At 40.4% G+C, this 12,926-nt stretch overlaps 1 protein-coding gene and 1 long non-coding RNA gene across 5 annotated transcripts in view; one reads left to right on the forward strand and one right to left on the reverse strand.

Annotated features, from left to right (window-relative positions):
• The window catches only part of CEP120 (centrosomal protein 120), a 71,162-nt gene that overhangs the window by 50,770 nt on the left and 7,466 nt on the right, over positions 1–12,926 (forward strand). For all 4 annotated transcript variants that reach the window (XM_045794846.2, XM_087862351.1, XM_045794844.2 and 1 more), the window contains one exon: positions 3,393–3,491. In XM_045794846.2, coding sequence (XP_045650802.2) covers positions 3,393–3,491 — 99 coding nt within the window. The remainder of the gene's footprint in view (positions 1–3,392; positions 3,492–12,926) is intronic.
• The window catches only part of LOC148110139 (uncharacterized), an 80,453-nt gene that overhangs the window by 6,457 nt on the left and 61,070 nt on the right, over positions 1–12,926 (reverse strand). Inside the window, exon 2 of the long non-coding RNA XR_015724595.1 lies at positions 1,688–1,808. This is a non-coding gene — a long non-coding RNA (uncharacterized LOC148110139). The remainder of the gene's footprint in view (positions 1–1,687; positions 1,809–12,926) is intronic.

Raw genomic sequence — 12,926 nt, forward strand, 5'->3', positions numbered from 1 at the left:
GTGGTACTTGCAGAAGATGGCTGACCTGCACAGCGTCTCAGCCCTTCTCACAGGCCCCGGTTCGCAGGTGTCAGGATTTTCGTTTTACCATTTTACCTTCAGAGACCACCTATCTATCTCAAAATTAGAACAGAAGCGCTATCTTTCCTGAATATAAACTTGACACTTCCCACCTTAGAAATACATTTTAAGTGATTTTCAAAATCCCCTTTTCCAACTCTACTTCTAGCAAAAGGATAAAAATCAGTCAGCATATTGCCAGTGTAAACAATGCCATGAAGTTGTTCAGAACAAGGAGGAAAAAAAGACTAGGTCAGCTGCCCCTGCACCAGACCTAACGAATCCATCCAGCATGTGTCACTAACTGTTCAGTAAAACAAGGCTCCTCTGCTCTTTAGAAATTCCTTGGTAAATTTTTTTTGGAGCCAGAAGAGGGCAGAATCTTATTTCTTATTTCTGCCTAATAACAAAGACCTAAAAGCACAAAAAGGGAGACCTAAGTGAAAACGTATCTGATTCCATACATAATTTCTGATTATATCTGACAGAGCATTTTCTTTTCTGATGACCCATTCTCTTCAGTGTAAAAGAAGTATTTCCATTTTTATGAAATGATGTAAAAATAAGATACAGTTTTACTGAATATAATTCCTGATTCCTTTTGTTATGTAAGAAGTCAGTAATAGTTTATGATTTGCTTTTCGGTAGGAATGTCTCTTACATGGCTTAAGAAGAATTCGGTTTTTAAGTAAATGCAATACGGAAAACCGAATTCAGTAGGGCAGACTGAAGTTGAAGATAAACGCTGATGTTGTCTTATTTACGATCATGTGGTAGCTACTGCCCGTCCACCCATCTTAAGGCAAAGGGAAAGATGAGAGGGGAAAAAAAGAGGAGAAAAAAAGCACATTATCCTTTGGGACCTCAATTTTAAGGAGTTTGTAATGAAATTGGGGAGATGACTCAGAGAGCCGTTAAGTGACTGTGTGTAATCGAGTACCAGGGCACGTGATAGAAACTCTTTGCCATTTAGAAAACAGTAGTTTTAAGACCCCTTCCGGAGGGTAGCTGAGCCTGAGGCCTCCAGTTTTAAGGAAGCAGAGAAGAAAAAGAAGTAAGTGGCTCCGGAAGTTAATGGGGCAGGGGATGTGGTCGACGGGACGCGGACCTGGGGGCTGAAGGGGGGAGGGCCTTCTGTTGAGGAAAACCCAGGAACTGGGTTCAGCAGGTAGGACAGAGGTGAGCTTTTGGAACCCCTGGAAACCTAGACAGAGGAGTAGAGGCTCAAGACTGCGGGCACGTAGCAGCGACGGTAGGGGTTTTAACAGCAGAAAGGGAAGTGGGATGTGTAGGCAGAAAAGATTCGAGGCTGACGAGACCCGAGAAGAGGAGAAGAGCTTGGGCTAAGGAAATGGCGGTGGGGAAGGTCACAGAATAAAAGCACCAAGGTTTTCCGGGGAGCAGTCTCTATCGTTGCTTGCGACAGACTCGAGCTAGGGAGCGGGCCATCAGAGACCACGCCAGCGCCCGGCGGCTCGTAGCGCAGGACAGCGCTGGGCGACCCGTGAGCACGGTGTGTGCTGGCCGCCTGCACGAACCTCTCAACTGACTCCAGGTCCTGACGTGAGTTTGCACACCAGCGCGGGATCTAAGTGTGTAGGCGGGCTCGCGCCTCCCGTCTACTCACAGCGCGACGTCTTGACGCGAGGTCTGGGAACGCCCTGGGATTGTAGCAGATCTGCAGTCGTGTGCACGTTTCTGGGCGTTGGGTCCATACGTTTCTTGAGAATCACAGAGGCACCTATATTCTTAAAAAAATAAAGGTAGGAATCATTGATTGGGCCCAAAGACAATTAGAAAAGTGAGCTTTGTATCTGAAACCTGCTAACTACAGTTTTTTTTTTAATTTAAGCATGAATAACCACGCAAATGGGAATGATTTTGATAGTCATGGCAAAAGTGAGAAAACCTTATCCCGCTTTCTCTGTTGAGTCAGTCCCCTAGATATACGTGATCTGTCTGGCTTCATCCCTGTCCTAACCCTCATCCTTGGGCCCATCCAGACTACTCCACCTTCTCTAAGACCCATGGACATGCTTGCTTTTATAATTAAATACTACCCTTTTATCTCAGAGCTATAAAAAATTTTTTCCTATTCCTCTGATGCCCTGTTGTTAAATTACCAAGTAATGTGTATAAATTTCGGGGGCATACGCAGAAGAGATCATCTTTGATAATCTCACAGTATTATTCAATTTAAGACGTGTGAGTCTAGTTGTGAAATGTCAACACCTTTAAATCCAAGCACCAGGGATTTGTAAAGCAGAATAGACCTTGACTCCCTGAAGTCATATATTACTGCAGAGAATGTTCTGGTCTTTTGTGAAGGGAATTTGGCAATCAGCTTTTCCTTCCTTTTTATTTTAAGTTTTCTGGAGTTTGAATTTTGGGACAGTGCCTTTGGTTTTGTTTTCCTGCAAAATATGAGGAGTTGTGTGTATGGGAAAAACTAGACTTGATATAAAAAAAAAAAAAAACAACACAAAACTCAGACCCGTTTAGAGTCACAGTATTTTACTGTAATTCAGGCATATTATTACATTATCACTTAAATAGTAAAACTGTCTGTTGGCTTCATGAATTTGTTTGGTACTTGGTTTGAAACACAGAGAGTACATTCCAGAACATAGCCAAGTTGGCTTCAGTTCATGCACAACAGATTGCCTGCTGCAAGTATAAATAACCTTTTTTAATGGAATCACTTTCATGTTTTTCTTTATATATTTGAGGAAAAATAGAAAATAAGAGTTAGATGAGTGCTATTAGGAGCATTATTTTTCCTACTCTTGGGTTTATTTTAACATTCTTAAAATACTTTTCACTTTGTACTCTTTCTCTTCGTAAACGGCTTTCTGATAAAACACTTCACTGTTTTTGCTGTGATTTTTGCCAAAATTTAACAGTGCTAGCTCTTTCTGTGAGAAGACAAGTTCCATGTCATGCTAGGCCTCCAAAAGGAATAACCTGGTTTCTCAGATTGAAAGTGTTGGCGGAATTGGAATGCTAACAGTGAGAACTGCTTTTTGTAAAAAATGAACGTGTTTTGCACTCTCTACACGTTTTAATACATTTATAGTAACTGTCTGGAGGTTAAGACTGATTCAGTTCCTTTTAGTATAGGCTGTTAGGCAGTAAAAATACGACTATATTTTAAACAAGAAAATGTTCATGTGCCATAATATTTATAGTCAATTATATAACAGTTTTAGATGATGTCGTATGTTACACTATATAAACTCTTTTCTTAAGCCAGACTCTCTGTATATATTATCTTTCAGTGATTGTACACAGTGGTGTAGTGTTTCACTTGATACGATTTTAATCACTGTTAGGTTGAACTTGAAAGGAAGCTGGAATCTGCAACTAAGTCTAAACTGCATTACAAGCAGCAGTGGGGCCGCGCTTTGAAAGAACTTGCCAGACTTAAACAGGTATGTAGTTTATAGCTGATGATGGATTGTTCGTTTTATGTCTTTTTTTTTTTTCCCTTGATTCTTTACAAGTATGCATATTTGGCAATATCTCTTATGTTCAGATGTGTCCACTTCAATTTCCAGGGCTATTTCTGACATTAAGAGGTTAGGGGCTTTTTTTAAAGATCTTTTTCTTAATAAAAATAATTTTTTTTTTTTTTTTTTTGAATAGCCCAACTATCCTCCCCACAAGAAATTGGGAGTAATTTATTTTACTTTCACTTACAAAATGGCCATTTTTTTTCTTAGTATAAATTCCTTCCATTGAAAGTACCTTTCAGGAGAGAACTTCAAGAATAACTTAAGAAATTTAACATGTCCTCCAACTGAACAGCTTATTTTAAATGTTAGAAGACTTAGTCATTTATTCAGCGAAGAAAAGGAATCAGAGACAATTCTCGCATAATTTTACAAGAGTTTAAAAAGTGGTACTGGTTTCCTGAATTCTTCTTACGTTACTTCCCCCGCCCCCTCCTTATTACTTGTTAAGAAATGCTGTAAGCCGCAGGAGAAATTAATCTTATTTTGGGATGCAGTTTCCTCAGATGATTAAAATGAGGTAAAATGTGAGCAAGGATTTTTAGAATCCAACCTACTTGACCTAACACTTTTAAGGATCAATAATCGTTAGCTTTATTCTAACTTTTGCCTTTTCTTTAATGGTCAGTTTTATTCTGAAAGAAATTCGGCACATAGCGCCTTTCAAATTTGTATTCTTTATATCTATCTCTACGACCATTCAATGCTATTAAACATCTTTGTGGTATCGTACTAATCGCTTCCTGCCCTCAGAATTATGTCCAAGACCACAGGAGAATGAATAGTACAGTTTGCCTTAACGTAGCTCCTAGAAGAGTTGAGATTACACAGAATGACTATAAGAGTTCACAGGACTAAGGATAGATGAGTGTTACTGGGGGCCTCCTGAATTCAAGGTATTGCCCTAGATTTTTTGATGTAGGTCAAACTTACGTCTTCCCCTCAGGGAGCTCGCAATAGAGTAGTAGGGAAGAAAACTACAAGTATTACATTTGTACTAAGAGTAAGAGCCCTGAGAGGAACCATCCAGAGTAGTCAGGAGGGGAAAGTACATCTATGTAATAGCACTTAAGAAAGGTGTTGCGGGAGAGGAGGTATTTGAGATAGACCTCTGGTGAGTGGGTTGTGATTGAGGGAAATGTTGGAAATAATACCGCTGAAATGATTATGGCAAACGGGCATGAGGTTGGAAAGCATAGGCTGTACTTGGACCCAAGAGGAGGACCCCTTGTAGTGGTCATTTCGGGCAATAAGGACTAGAACTTCAGCGGGAACAAGACACACAGATTCTTGTAAACGACAAACAAAAAAACCCAAAAAGCACAGTTTGGGTAGATGGTGTGTAAGACCATCTACCTGATTTTAATGCAGAGTAGGAAGTCAAAGACGATGCCAAAGGCTCAAGCCTTTTTATCTGGAAATAGTTGTCCAGTATGGAAATGCGGTATGAAGACGAGAAGGAGATAGGACTTGTAAAGTTGGACGTTTTAACTTTTGCACAGAGAAATTCAGCAAGCAGTCAGAAATGTGGATCTGGTGTAGGGAGGTTTGACTGGGGCTTAACAGAGCAAGGACTCCCTTGCAGAGGTGAGAATTGAAGCTGTGGCAGACAGAACTGAGCATTCTTAGGTTTGCAGAGGACAGAGGAGAGCTGATCCTGGAAGCAGCAGCTAGAAAGAGGGCGATCATGACCATGATTTCCAGCCCCTCCCTTCTTGTCATTCCATCCTAAGCAAGATCCCTCTGCAGCAGGTAATTTTACGTCCATTTTCCAGATGAAAGACACGGAGACTTAGAGAAGTTATCACAGGTGCCCCTGCTCAGACGGATCATGAGCGAGCGAGGACTGGAGCTATCGGACTCGAGTCCAGGCTCTTTCCCCCCCTTTAGAATGTTCTCTTTTTATCTAGAAGCCCAATAATGACAGAATTTCAAGGAGAAGAAAGTGAGCCAGGGAAGGCTCTAGGCATTTCTGACAAAGCTCTGAGGCACGAGGCACAGTTTGGCACACCCCCGCCAGGAAAATGGCACCACTTGGTGAAAATGGAGTGACTTCGGGTGGGGAGAAGCTAAAGTCACGATGCCACGGTCCTTAGGTCACATACGGTACAAAGAGGAGGAGTCCCAGGGCATTGGGACCAAGGAAAGAATGTGTTGAGAGTTGCTGTTAAAAGTAACGGGATCCAGATTCTCTGAGAGAGGGCGCACAGGGTGGTTTGGGACATGGTCTCAGAGTCCCGAGAGGTGAGGTGAATCTTGGCTGTACCTTTTCACTACCTCTGTGACTTGGGGCATTTAAATTCTTTGATTTTTCACTGTACAAATGAAGAGACTACTTTCTCATCACACGTTCTTCTGAGAATTGAATGATTGATACAGCATTTAACACAGTGGTGGGAACATAGGTCATGCTCAGTACGCGGTAACTGTTAAAAGGAGCTGAGCCCTAAATCTGTTATGGAGTGTTCTGAGTTTTCGTCAGCAGGGACCTAAGGGGTTGGTAGCTCTGGATATTTTGGGGACAGAAAAATATTGGAGGGATTTGTAACTACGGTGTTCTAAGAACTGGTAGCCACCAACAATTTCAGAGTCTACAGAAGTGGCAGGTGTGGTTATATAGCAATAGGGAAGTGGGTAGAATATAGTTTAATAACAGTACTTTGTATTTACGTGGTAGTTTTATAGATGTTCTTTAGAAAACTGTATAGAAGAAAAAAAAACAAAACGAGACCTAAACTTACAGATACACCCAAGAGTCTATCCCCAAACTTGAGGAAGTTCTACAGAGTGCACTGAGGCTGTAGTTCTCTCTTTTCCTCTGTCAGCATGTCCTTACTGAGAGCCTGTGGCGCCCCTCGCACAGGAGTAGGTGCTCCCTACAGAGTGGAGCTTCCCCCCCCCCCCCCCCCCCCCCCCGCCCAATCCCACGTCCCCCAGGGTCTGGCGGGTGGTAAGAAATGCAAATGAAGTTAGCCAAAAGAGAAAAATAAGAGGACAATGGGCTTACCATTGTATTCTGTCCCTCAAAGCTAAGGGAAAAACATTTTAAAGACAGTATTTGAGATACCACTATTAGATTTGCAGTCCTTTCCGGTCTTAAAACAGAGTCGTTGGGGAAGATGTTGCCTGCCGCTGAAGAAGATTTACCTAGTGAAGGCTCAGAGACTCAGAGCATGGCAGTTCCTTGGAAGGCATTACCACAATCAGTAAAGAAAAGGTAGAAAAGTGGGAGCTGTTGGAGAGTGAGGACGGACACAGATTCATCGGAGTTGCCATGCAAAGGCTGCCGCCCCCTTGCCCCTCCTTCCCATCTCAGGCATCCTTGTCCACTTGGGCTGGGTCTTGCTCTTCCCATTTAATCCCTTCTTTTCTGTTGACTCTTTCTTCCTCTGTCTTTTCTACCCTCTTGCCTGAAAACCATTGGCAAAGTAATTTGGGCTGTTTGTTCCTCCGAACAGAGAGGTTATTATCACAAGTCAGATGCTTCCCTTGGAGTTAGTTTATGTGTTAAGAAGAGAAGAGCCCTGCGTTACGGGTTCAACTCCGAACTATTTGCTCAAGAAAAGAGCCTCATTCTTTGAGTGCAGTGAGCTTCCTTGCAGACTAATTGTTCCTTACCCCACAAACTTTCTGCTTTGGAAACAACACTGTCAACAAACTTTGAGGTCACTAGGAATCACTGATGGTCGACAGACGACTTTTGAGGCTCGGCACTTAAGAAGAAATGCGAGAGCCATACTGAATTGTGCTCGGCCCCTATTTTTGCAGGATTAAAATTAATAACTTCATCAAATAGGCACAGTTCATATGTGTGAAAATACAATTTTTTTAGAAGTTTTTATTAAAAACACATTTATTGTGTTTGAATATAAAATTGGAATCCTCGCTCTGCTTTTGTGCAGAGGCTTGTTTGTGCAACTTCTTGTTTAAATTGGATTAGTCCCATGTTAATTTTACATTGCCTCTGGTGACTAGCCACGGGGCCATCATCTCTGCCAGTAATTTGTCACAGCAAAATCCTCTGGAGGGCCATACAAAACATTTGTGTAGTACGGATTAGACGGGGAAAGCCATATCTTAGATTGTTAATAAATGTTAATGACAAAACCCAGCTGGTAAAGCTTGGCAGTAAGATCTGATGCTTGGTGCCTATTGCCAAAAGAATGTTTAAACAGATTTCCATTACTCAAAGGTGACCCAAGTATAGTCAATTTGTGAATTAAAAAAATCATACTCTTCTAATGATTTAGGGAAAAAACCCTTTTCTTCTGCCTCACAACCATAAAAATCAGTGTTTGCAAGTTGTAATTTTGTGTTGTTGCTGTTGGTCTTTGCAAACTGGGGAGATAACCGCTGTAAAACAGAAATGGGTCTGAACTTAGAAAACAAGGAAATGAGCCCCAGACGTTCTGGATTTGATATCTTTGCTACAGTGTGTAGCACAGATCTTTAAAGAATTCTGATTGTTAAACAGTTAAGGGGAAATTTAGTTTTTTCCCCCTCCATGTCCCCAAAGATTTTTAACCCCAACACTTCATCGTTCTACAGATACTCAAGGTTGTCACTTTTAACTTCTTTTTTCTAAATAATATGTTCACATAAGAACATTTCCTGTCACCTTAGAAAGTAATTGTCTAAATAAAAGCCACCACTTTTTTCAAAAATCAGTCATTGAGAGGTATGAATTTGTTGCTGGAGAAAATTGAACATTCTCGTTATGTCAGAACAATTACAAGGAGGTACGTTTGTTCCCGGGACAGGAACCAGAACGGACATTTGGGGCAGGCTGTGGGTCCCTTACCATATTTGTGCACAGTAGAGCTGTTTAAAACTAAGCTCTGATGTATTTCGTTAAAACAACGCAGACCTCATTGGCTGACACCAGCACTATCTTGTCCAGCCTCCTGCTTATCCACTCGGGGTAATTAATTTGATTAATTTATAAGTAATTTAGCCAAGGATGGGATGTAAATCTCTGTTTAAGAAAACAGTTGGAGGTCCAAGTCTTGGTTAAAAACTGTGTCTTGAAACCATCCAGGCCCTCCTACTGACTTGTCAGCTCTGGGTTATTTTCAGAAAACTTGACTTGAGTTCCTGAGTTTCGTTGTAAGTTTTTCCCACAGACTTACATGGTATGTGTGAGTGGGAGAGTCAGTAGTGGCCACTTTTTAGCCGCTGTTTAGTCTAGCGGATGCGTGTTTACATCTCCTCTCTGGATTTATAGGCAGCTAAGGCAAAATAAAGATTATACTCACTTGATGGAGGAGCCTTTAACCCAGAGCACCTGGCTGCAGAGAGGGTTTCTCTCTCTAACCTCTAATTTCTGTGCGTGCATGTGCGATTGTTATTAATGCCATGCACTTGAAGAAAAATTCAAGGCATTTAAAGTCTTTTCTCAAATGTTTTAGAACTAGAATGTTTCAAGTTTCATAAAGTGACAATTTTGTAGAGTAAGCTCACATCATAACTGGTGTGTAGTACTTTTTTTCCCGCTTGTACTTACGCTTGCTTATTGTAAAGAAATGCACATCTCGCAACATTGCATAACACAGAGAATAGTCCTCCCCGATCATCTTATCCCCTCCTCAGCCAGAGGTAACAATTTGGTACATTTTTGTGAAGTTTTCTTGTCCTTTTTTATTAATTACTTTCTAAAAGAAATACATTGTAACAGTCTCGGGGCCGGGGAGGAGGAAGATTCCTATACACCCAACCCCCACCTTCTATTTTTAAGAAACAGGATTATCAGCGCTTCAGAAACCCTCTGTGTGCCTTTTCTCAACTGCATCCCCTCCAGAGGTGACTGGCTACTTGCCTAAATTTGATATTTATTCTTCCTTTGCTTTTCTTTACTTTTTTGTGTTTTTAAACTTTATATAGATGGAATCATTCTGTTGTCTACCTTATATGACTTAAAATTGTTTTTACGATTTAGCTGTAGTTCATTTTTATTGCTTTATAAAACAAATATATGAACATAGCACAATTTATCCAGTCCTTTTTCAGTGATTTTTTTACCTTAAAGCAAGACAACACTGAAAATTTTTGTACGTGTCCGAGTTTCTCTAGTATTTATATCAAAAAGTAGAGTTTCTGGTAATAGGGTTCACTGGTTTCTTCTGCTTTGCTAAATAGGGCCAAATTACTTTCCAAAGTGGTTGTACAACTTTTCGGTTCCCAAGAGTGCTGTGTAATTGTTATTCTTCATACCATGTTCAGCACTTGGGTCTGAAATAGTATCACTTTGTGGCTTGAGTTTCCAGATCCCTGATTACCTCTTTGGAGCATCTTTTCCTTTCTTTCCTAACCACTCGTGTGGTTTCACTGGGGAATGCCTCTTTAGGTCTTGGGCTCAGTAGAAGTCAGTCAACAGGTAATCCAGATTTTCAAATTACCAGCAGCCAAATTTGAAATAACTACTATCACTCTGTTCTAGAAAATAGGTGATACGATGAAGAATTATAGTAGAGAATTGGAATCATTTGAATGATACAGAAAAACTAGAAGTATTTTAAGTGCAATATAAGAATTTAGTAGATGAATTAACAGCATATTGGATATAGCAGAACCAAAGATGTACCAACTGAAGTCGTCAATAAAAACCATCCATACTGAGAGAGAGGCGGGGAAAAAGATGGAAGATATAGCCAAGACCCTGAGCATCACGTGGGATAGATTATATGAGACTGACTCCCTTTGGTGTGTAACTAAGACCCTGTCTTTGTCTGGGGGCCGTAGCAAAATACCACAGACTTAAACAACAGATTGGTTTCTCACAGTTGTGGAGGCCGGAAGGCCAAGATCAGGGTGCCGGCATGCTCAAGTTCTTCGTTCAGTGAGGGCCTGCTTCCCAGTTCATAAATGGCCGCCTTTTGGCTGTGTCCTCATGTGGTAGAGGGCCCGTAATCCATGAGGGCTCCTCTTCATGATCTAATCACCTCCAAAAGGCCCCATCTCCTAACAGCTCAAAATGGGGATTAGGTTTCATTACACACATTTTCCCAGCTACCTGGAAGTAGAGGGTTCCTGTAAAACTTCTTGGAAGTCGACTTCTTGGAAGTCGAAATGGCGCAGAGCAGAGAGTATCCCCCAACATTCCTCCAACTTTTGCTTTTATGAAAGATGTACATTAGTATAGGAATGGCTTTTTTTCTAGTAGTGGAACTCCTTTTTGGATTTGTTTAGCAAAAGCCGGGACTGATGTAGATTTTTCATAACAACGAAGCAGTGTAATACCAACTTTCAAAAAGGTGGGAAACCTGCCTGCATTTGGGGGAGACACAAATATTAAGCCTCTAGCAAGCCCTCAGAGGACAATAGAATGGGAGAGAAAACAGTATTTGAAGAGATACTAGGTGGGAATTCTCTGAAAGTGAAAAAGGTATCAATTTATGAAATCTAAGCAGGATAAATACTAAGTAAACCATACCTAGATTCATCATAGTAAAATTGCCCAAAAAGCAATGAAAACCGTAAGGGATCGGGGTACAGGAAGACATGGCCTTCATGGGAGCAACAATCAGACAGATGCCTTCACCACAGCGGTGAAGGAATTCATAAGAAAATAGAATACCATCATCCTTGAAGTACTGAAAGAAAATAACTGCCAACCTCAAGTTCTGTATGCAGTGACAACGTTTTTTGTAAGTAACAGTGACATAAGACTGGGAGACTTTGTCATGGCAAACCTAGAGTAAAAATATAAGGTGTTTTTCAGGCAGAAGGAAAATGATCCCAGACGAAAACAGGAGGATAAACAGCAAGGAAATAAATATCTGACTAAATATAAATAGTAGTTGATTGTAGAAAACAACACTCACAGCATTTGTTGGGTTTAAAATATACATAGAATTAAAATTCATGACAAAAATCTGGAAGAACTAAAGTAGAAAAGATACGAAGGAATGAATAGAGTTAAAATGTTTACAGTATGCTCCATTATTTGTGAGGCTGTCAAAGTCCTGATCTGTATTATTATTTCTTAAAGAAGAGTAAAAACGACTAAGAAGCGGATGGGGGGTGGGGAGAGGACAAAGGGTTAATCTAAAAAAAGACCAGAGGAAAGAAGAACATCAAAAAGGTGGAACGAGTACAGCATCCTAACATGTAAAGATTTAAACCAATTATATGACCAACTGCTTTAAATACAAATGGACTAAATCCTGTCATTAGAGACAAATGTTACATGAATACTAAAAACAACAGCAGTATGCCACTTAGGAGGGACACGGCTTAGATGGAAGGATATAGAGTGGACACATTTGAAAGAGGGAAGAGCATATACCACATTAATACTAATCACAAGAAGGCCAGTCTAGCACTACTTTTGTCAGGCAAAGTAGACTTCAGAAGCATTACTGTAGATAGTTCATCTTCAGAAAAGGGTCAGTTCACCTGGAAGATGACAACAGTTCCACCTGGCTGTATACCTGGCAACAGCCACAAATTTATGTAAAGCAAAAATTAAGAGAACTCAAAGGGGGCAACCCTCTTGGGTCCCCTCCCTCTTCAGGAGCTTTCTACTATCACTCAATAAGAAACTAAAAGGAAAAATAGACAAATTCCTAATAATGGTCAATTTTACCATAACACTCCTGCGAAGTGATAGAGCCAACAACAACAACAAATCAGTAAAGATTGAGAAGATTTAGACACCACAACCATTGGTGTATCGATAGAATATTCATCAGAGAAGTCTAAAATACACATATTCGAGTACACAGGGACCATTTAGCCACAGTGCTCACATGCAAGCTACTACTCTCAACAAATCTCAGAAGATTGTAATTTAGAGTCTTCTGTGCACACGGAGATTAAGATAGAAATTAATAACGAAAAGCTAATATACTGAAAATTAAGTAGTACACTTCTAATTACCCATAGCTAAACTGAAAACCATAACTGACATAACACAGCATATCGACACAGGATATTTAATGCAAGCTGTGCTTAGCGGGAAATTTTATAACCTTGAATGCACTTAAAAAGTAAGAGAAGCCAAATTATTCTTTAAATATCCTTTTCAGACGATCAGTAAAAACAAGAAATAAAGGCAGTTAGGGATGAATAAAAATTAAGGAAATGGGGGAAAGTGTACAACAAAATCAAAGTGAAAAGTTCTTTCCTTGAAAAGGCCTCCTGCATGGCAGAGCGTTCAAGAGAGTATGCGCTAACTTCCAACATCAAGAATAAAAAAGGGGGACACAGGGTTATTGATCCCATAGTCCTAGAAAGAGAGAAGAGAAGGGTAAAAAAAAATTTTCTGTAAACTTGAGAAACAGAACTTACAAAACTGACAAGAAGAAACAGAAAATACTCATTGGGTAGCTGTTAAGGAAATCGAATCTGTAATGA

Source organism: Ursus americanus, chromosome 5, assembly GCF_024610735.1.
Source record: "Ursus americanus isolate L20-20 chromosome 5, mUrsAme1.1.p, whole genome shotgun sequence".
In the NCBI taxonomy this organism is placed as follows: domain Eukaryota; kingdom Metazoa; phylum Chordata; class Mammalia; order Carnivora; family Ursidae; genus Ursus; species Ursus americanus.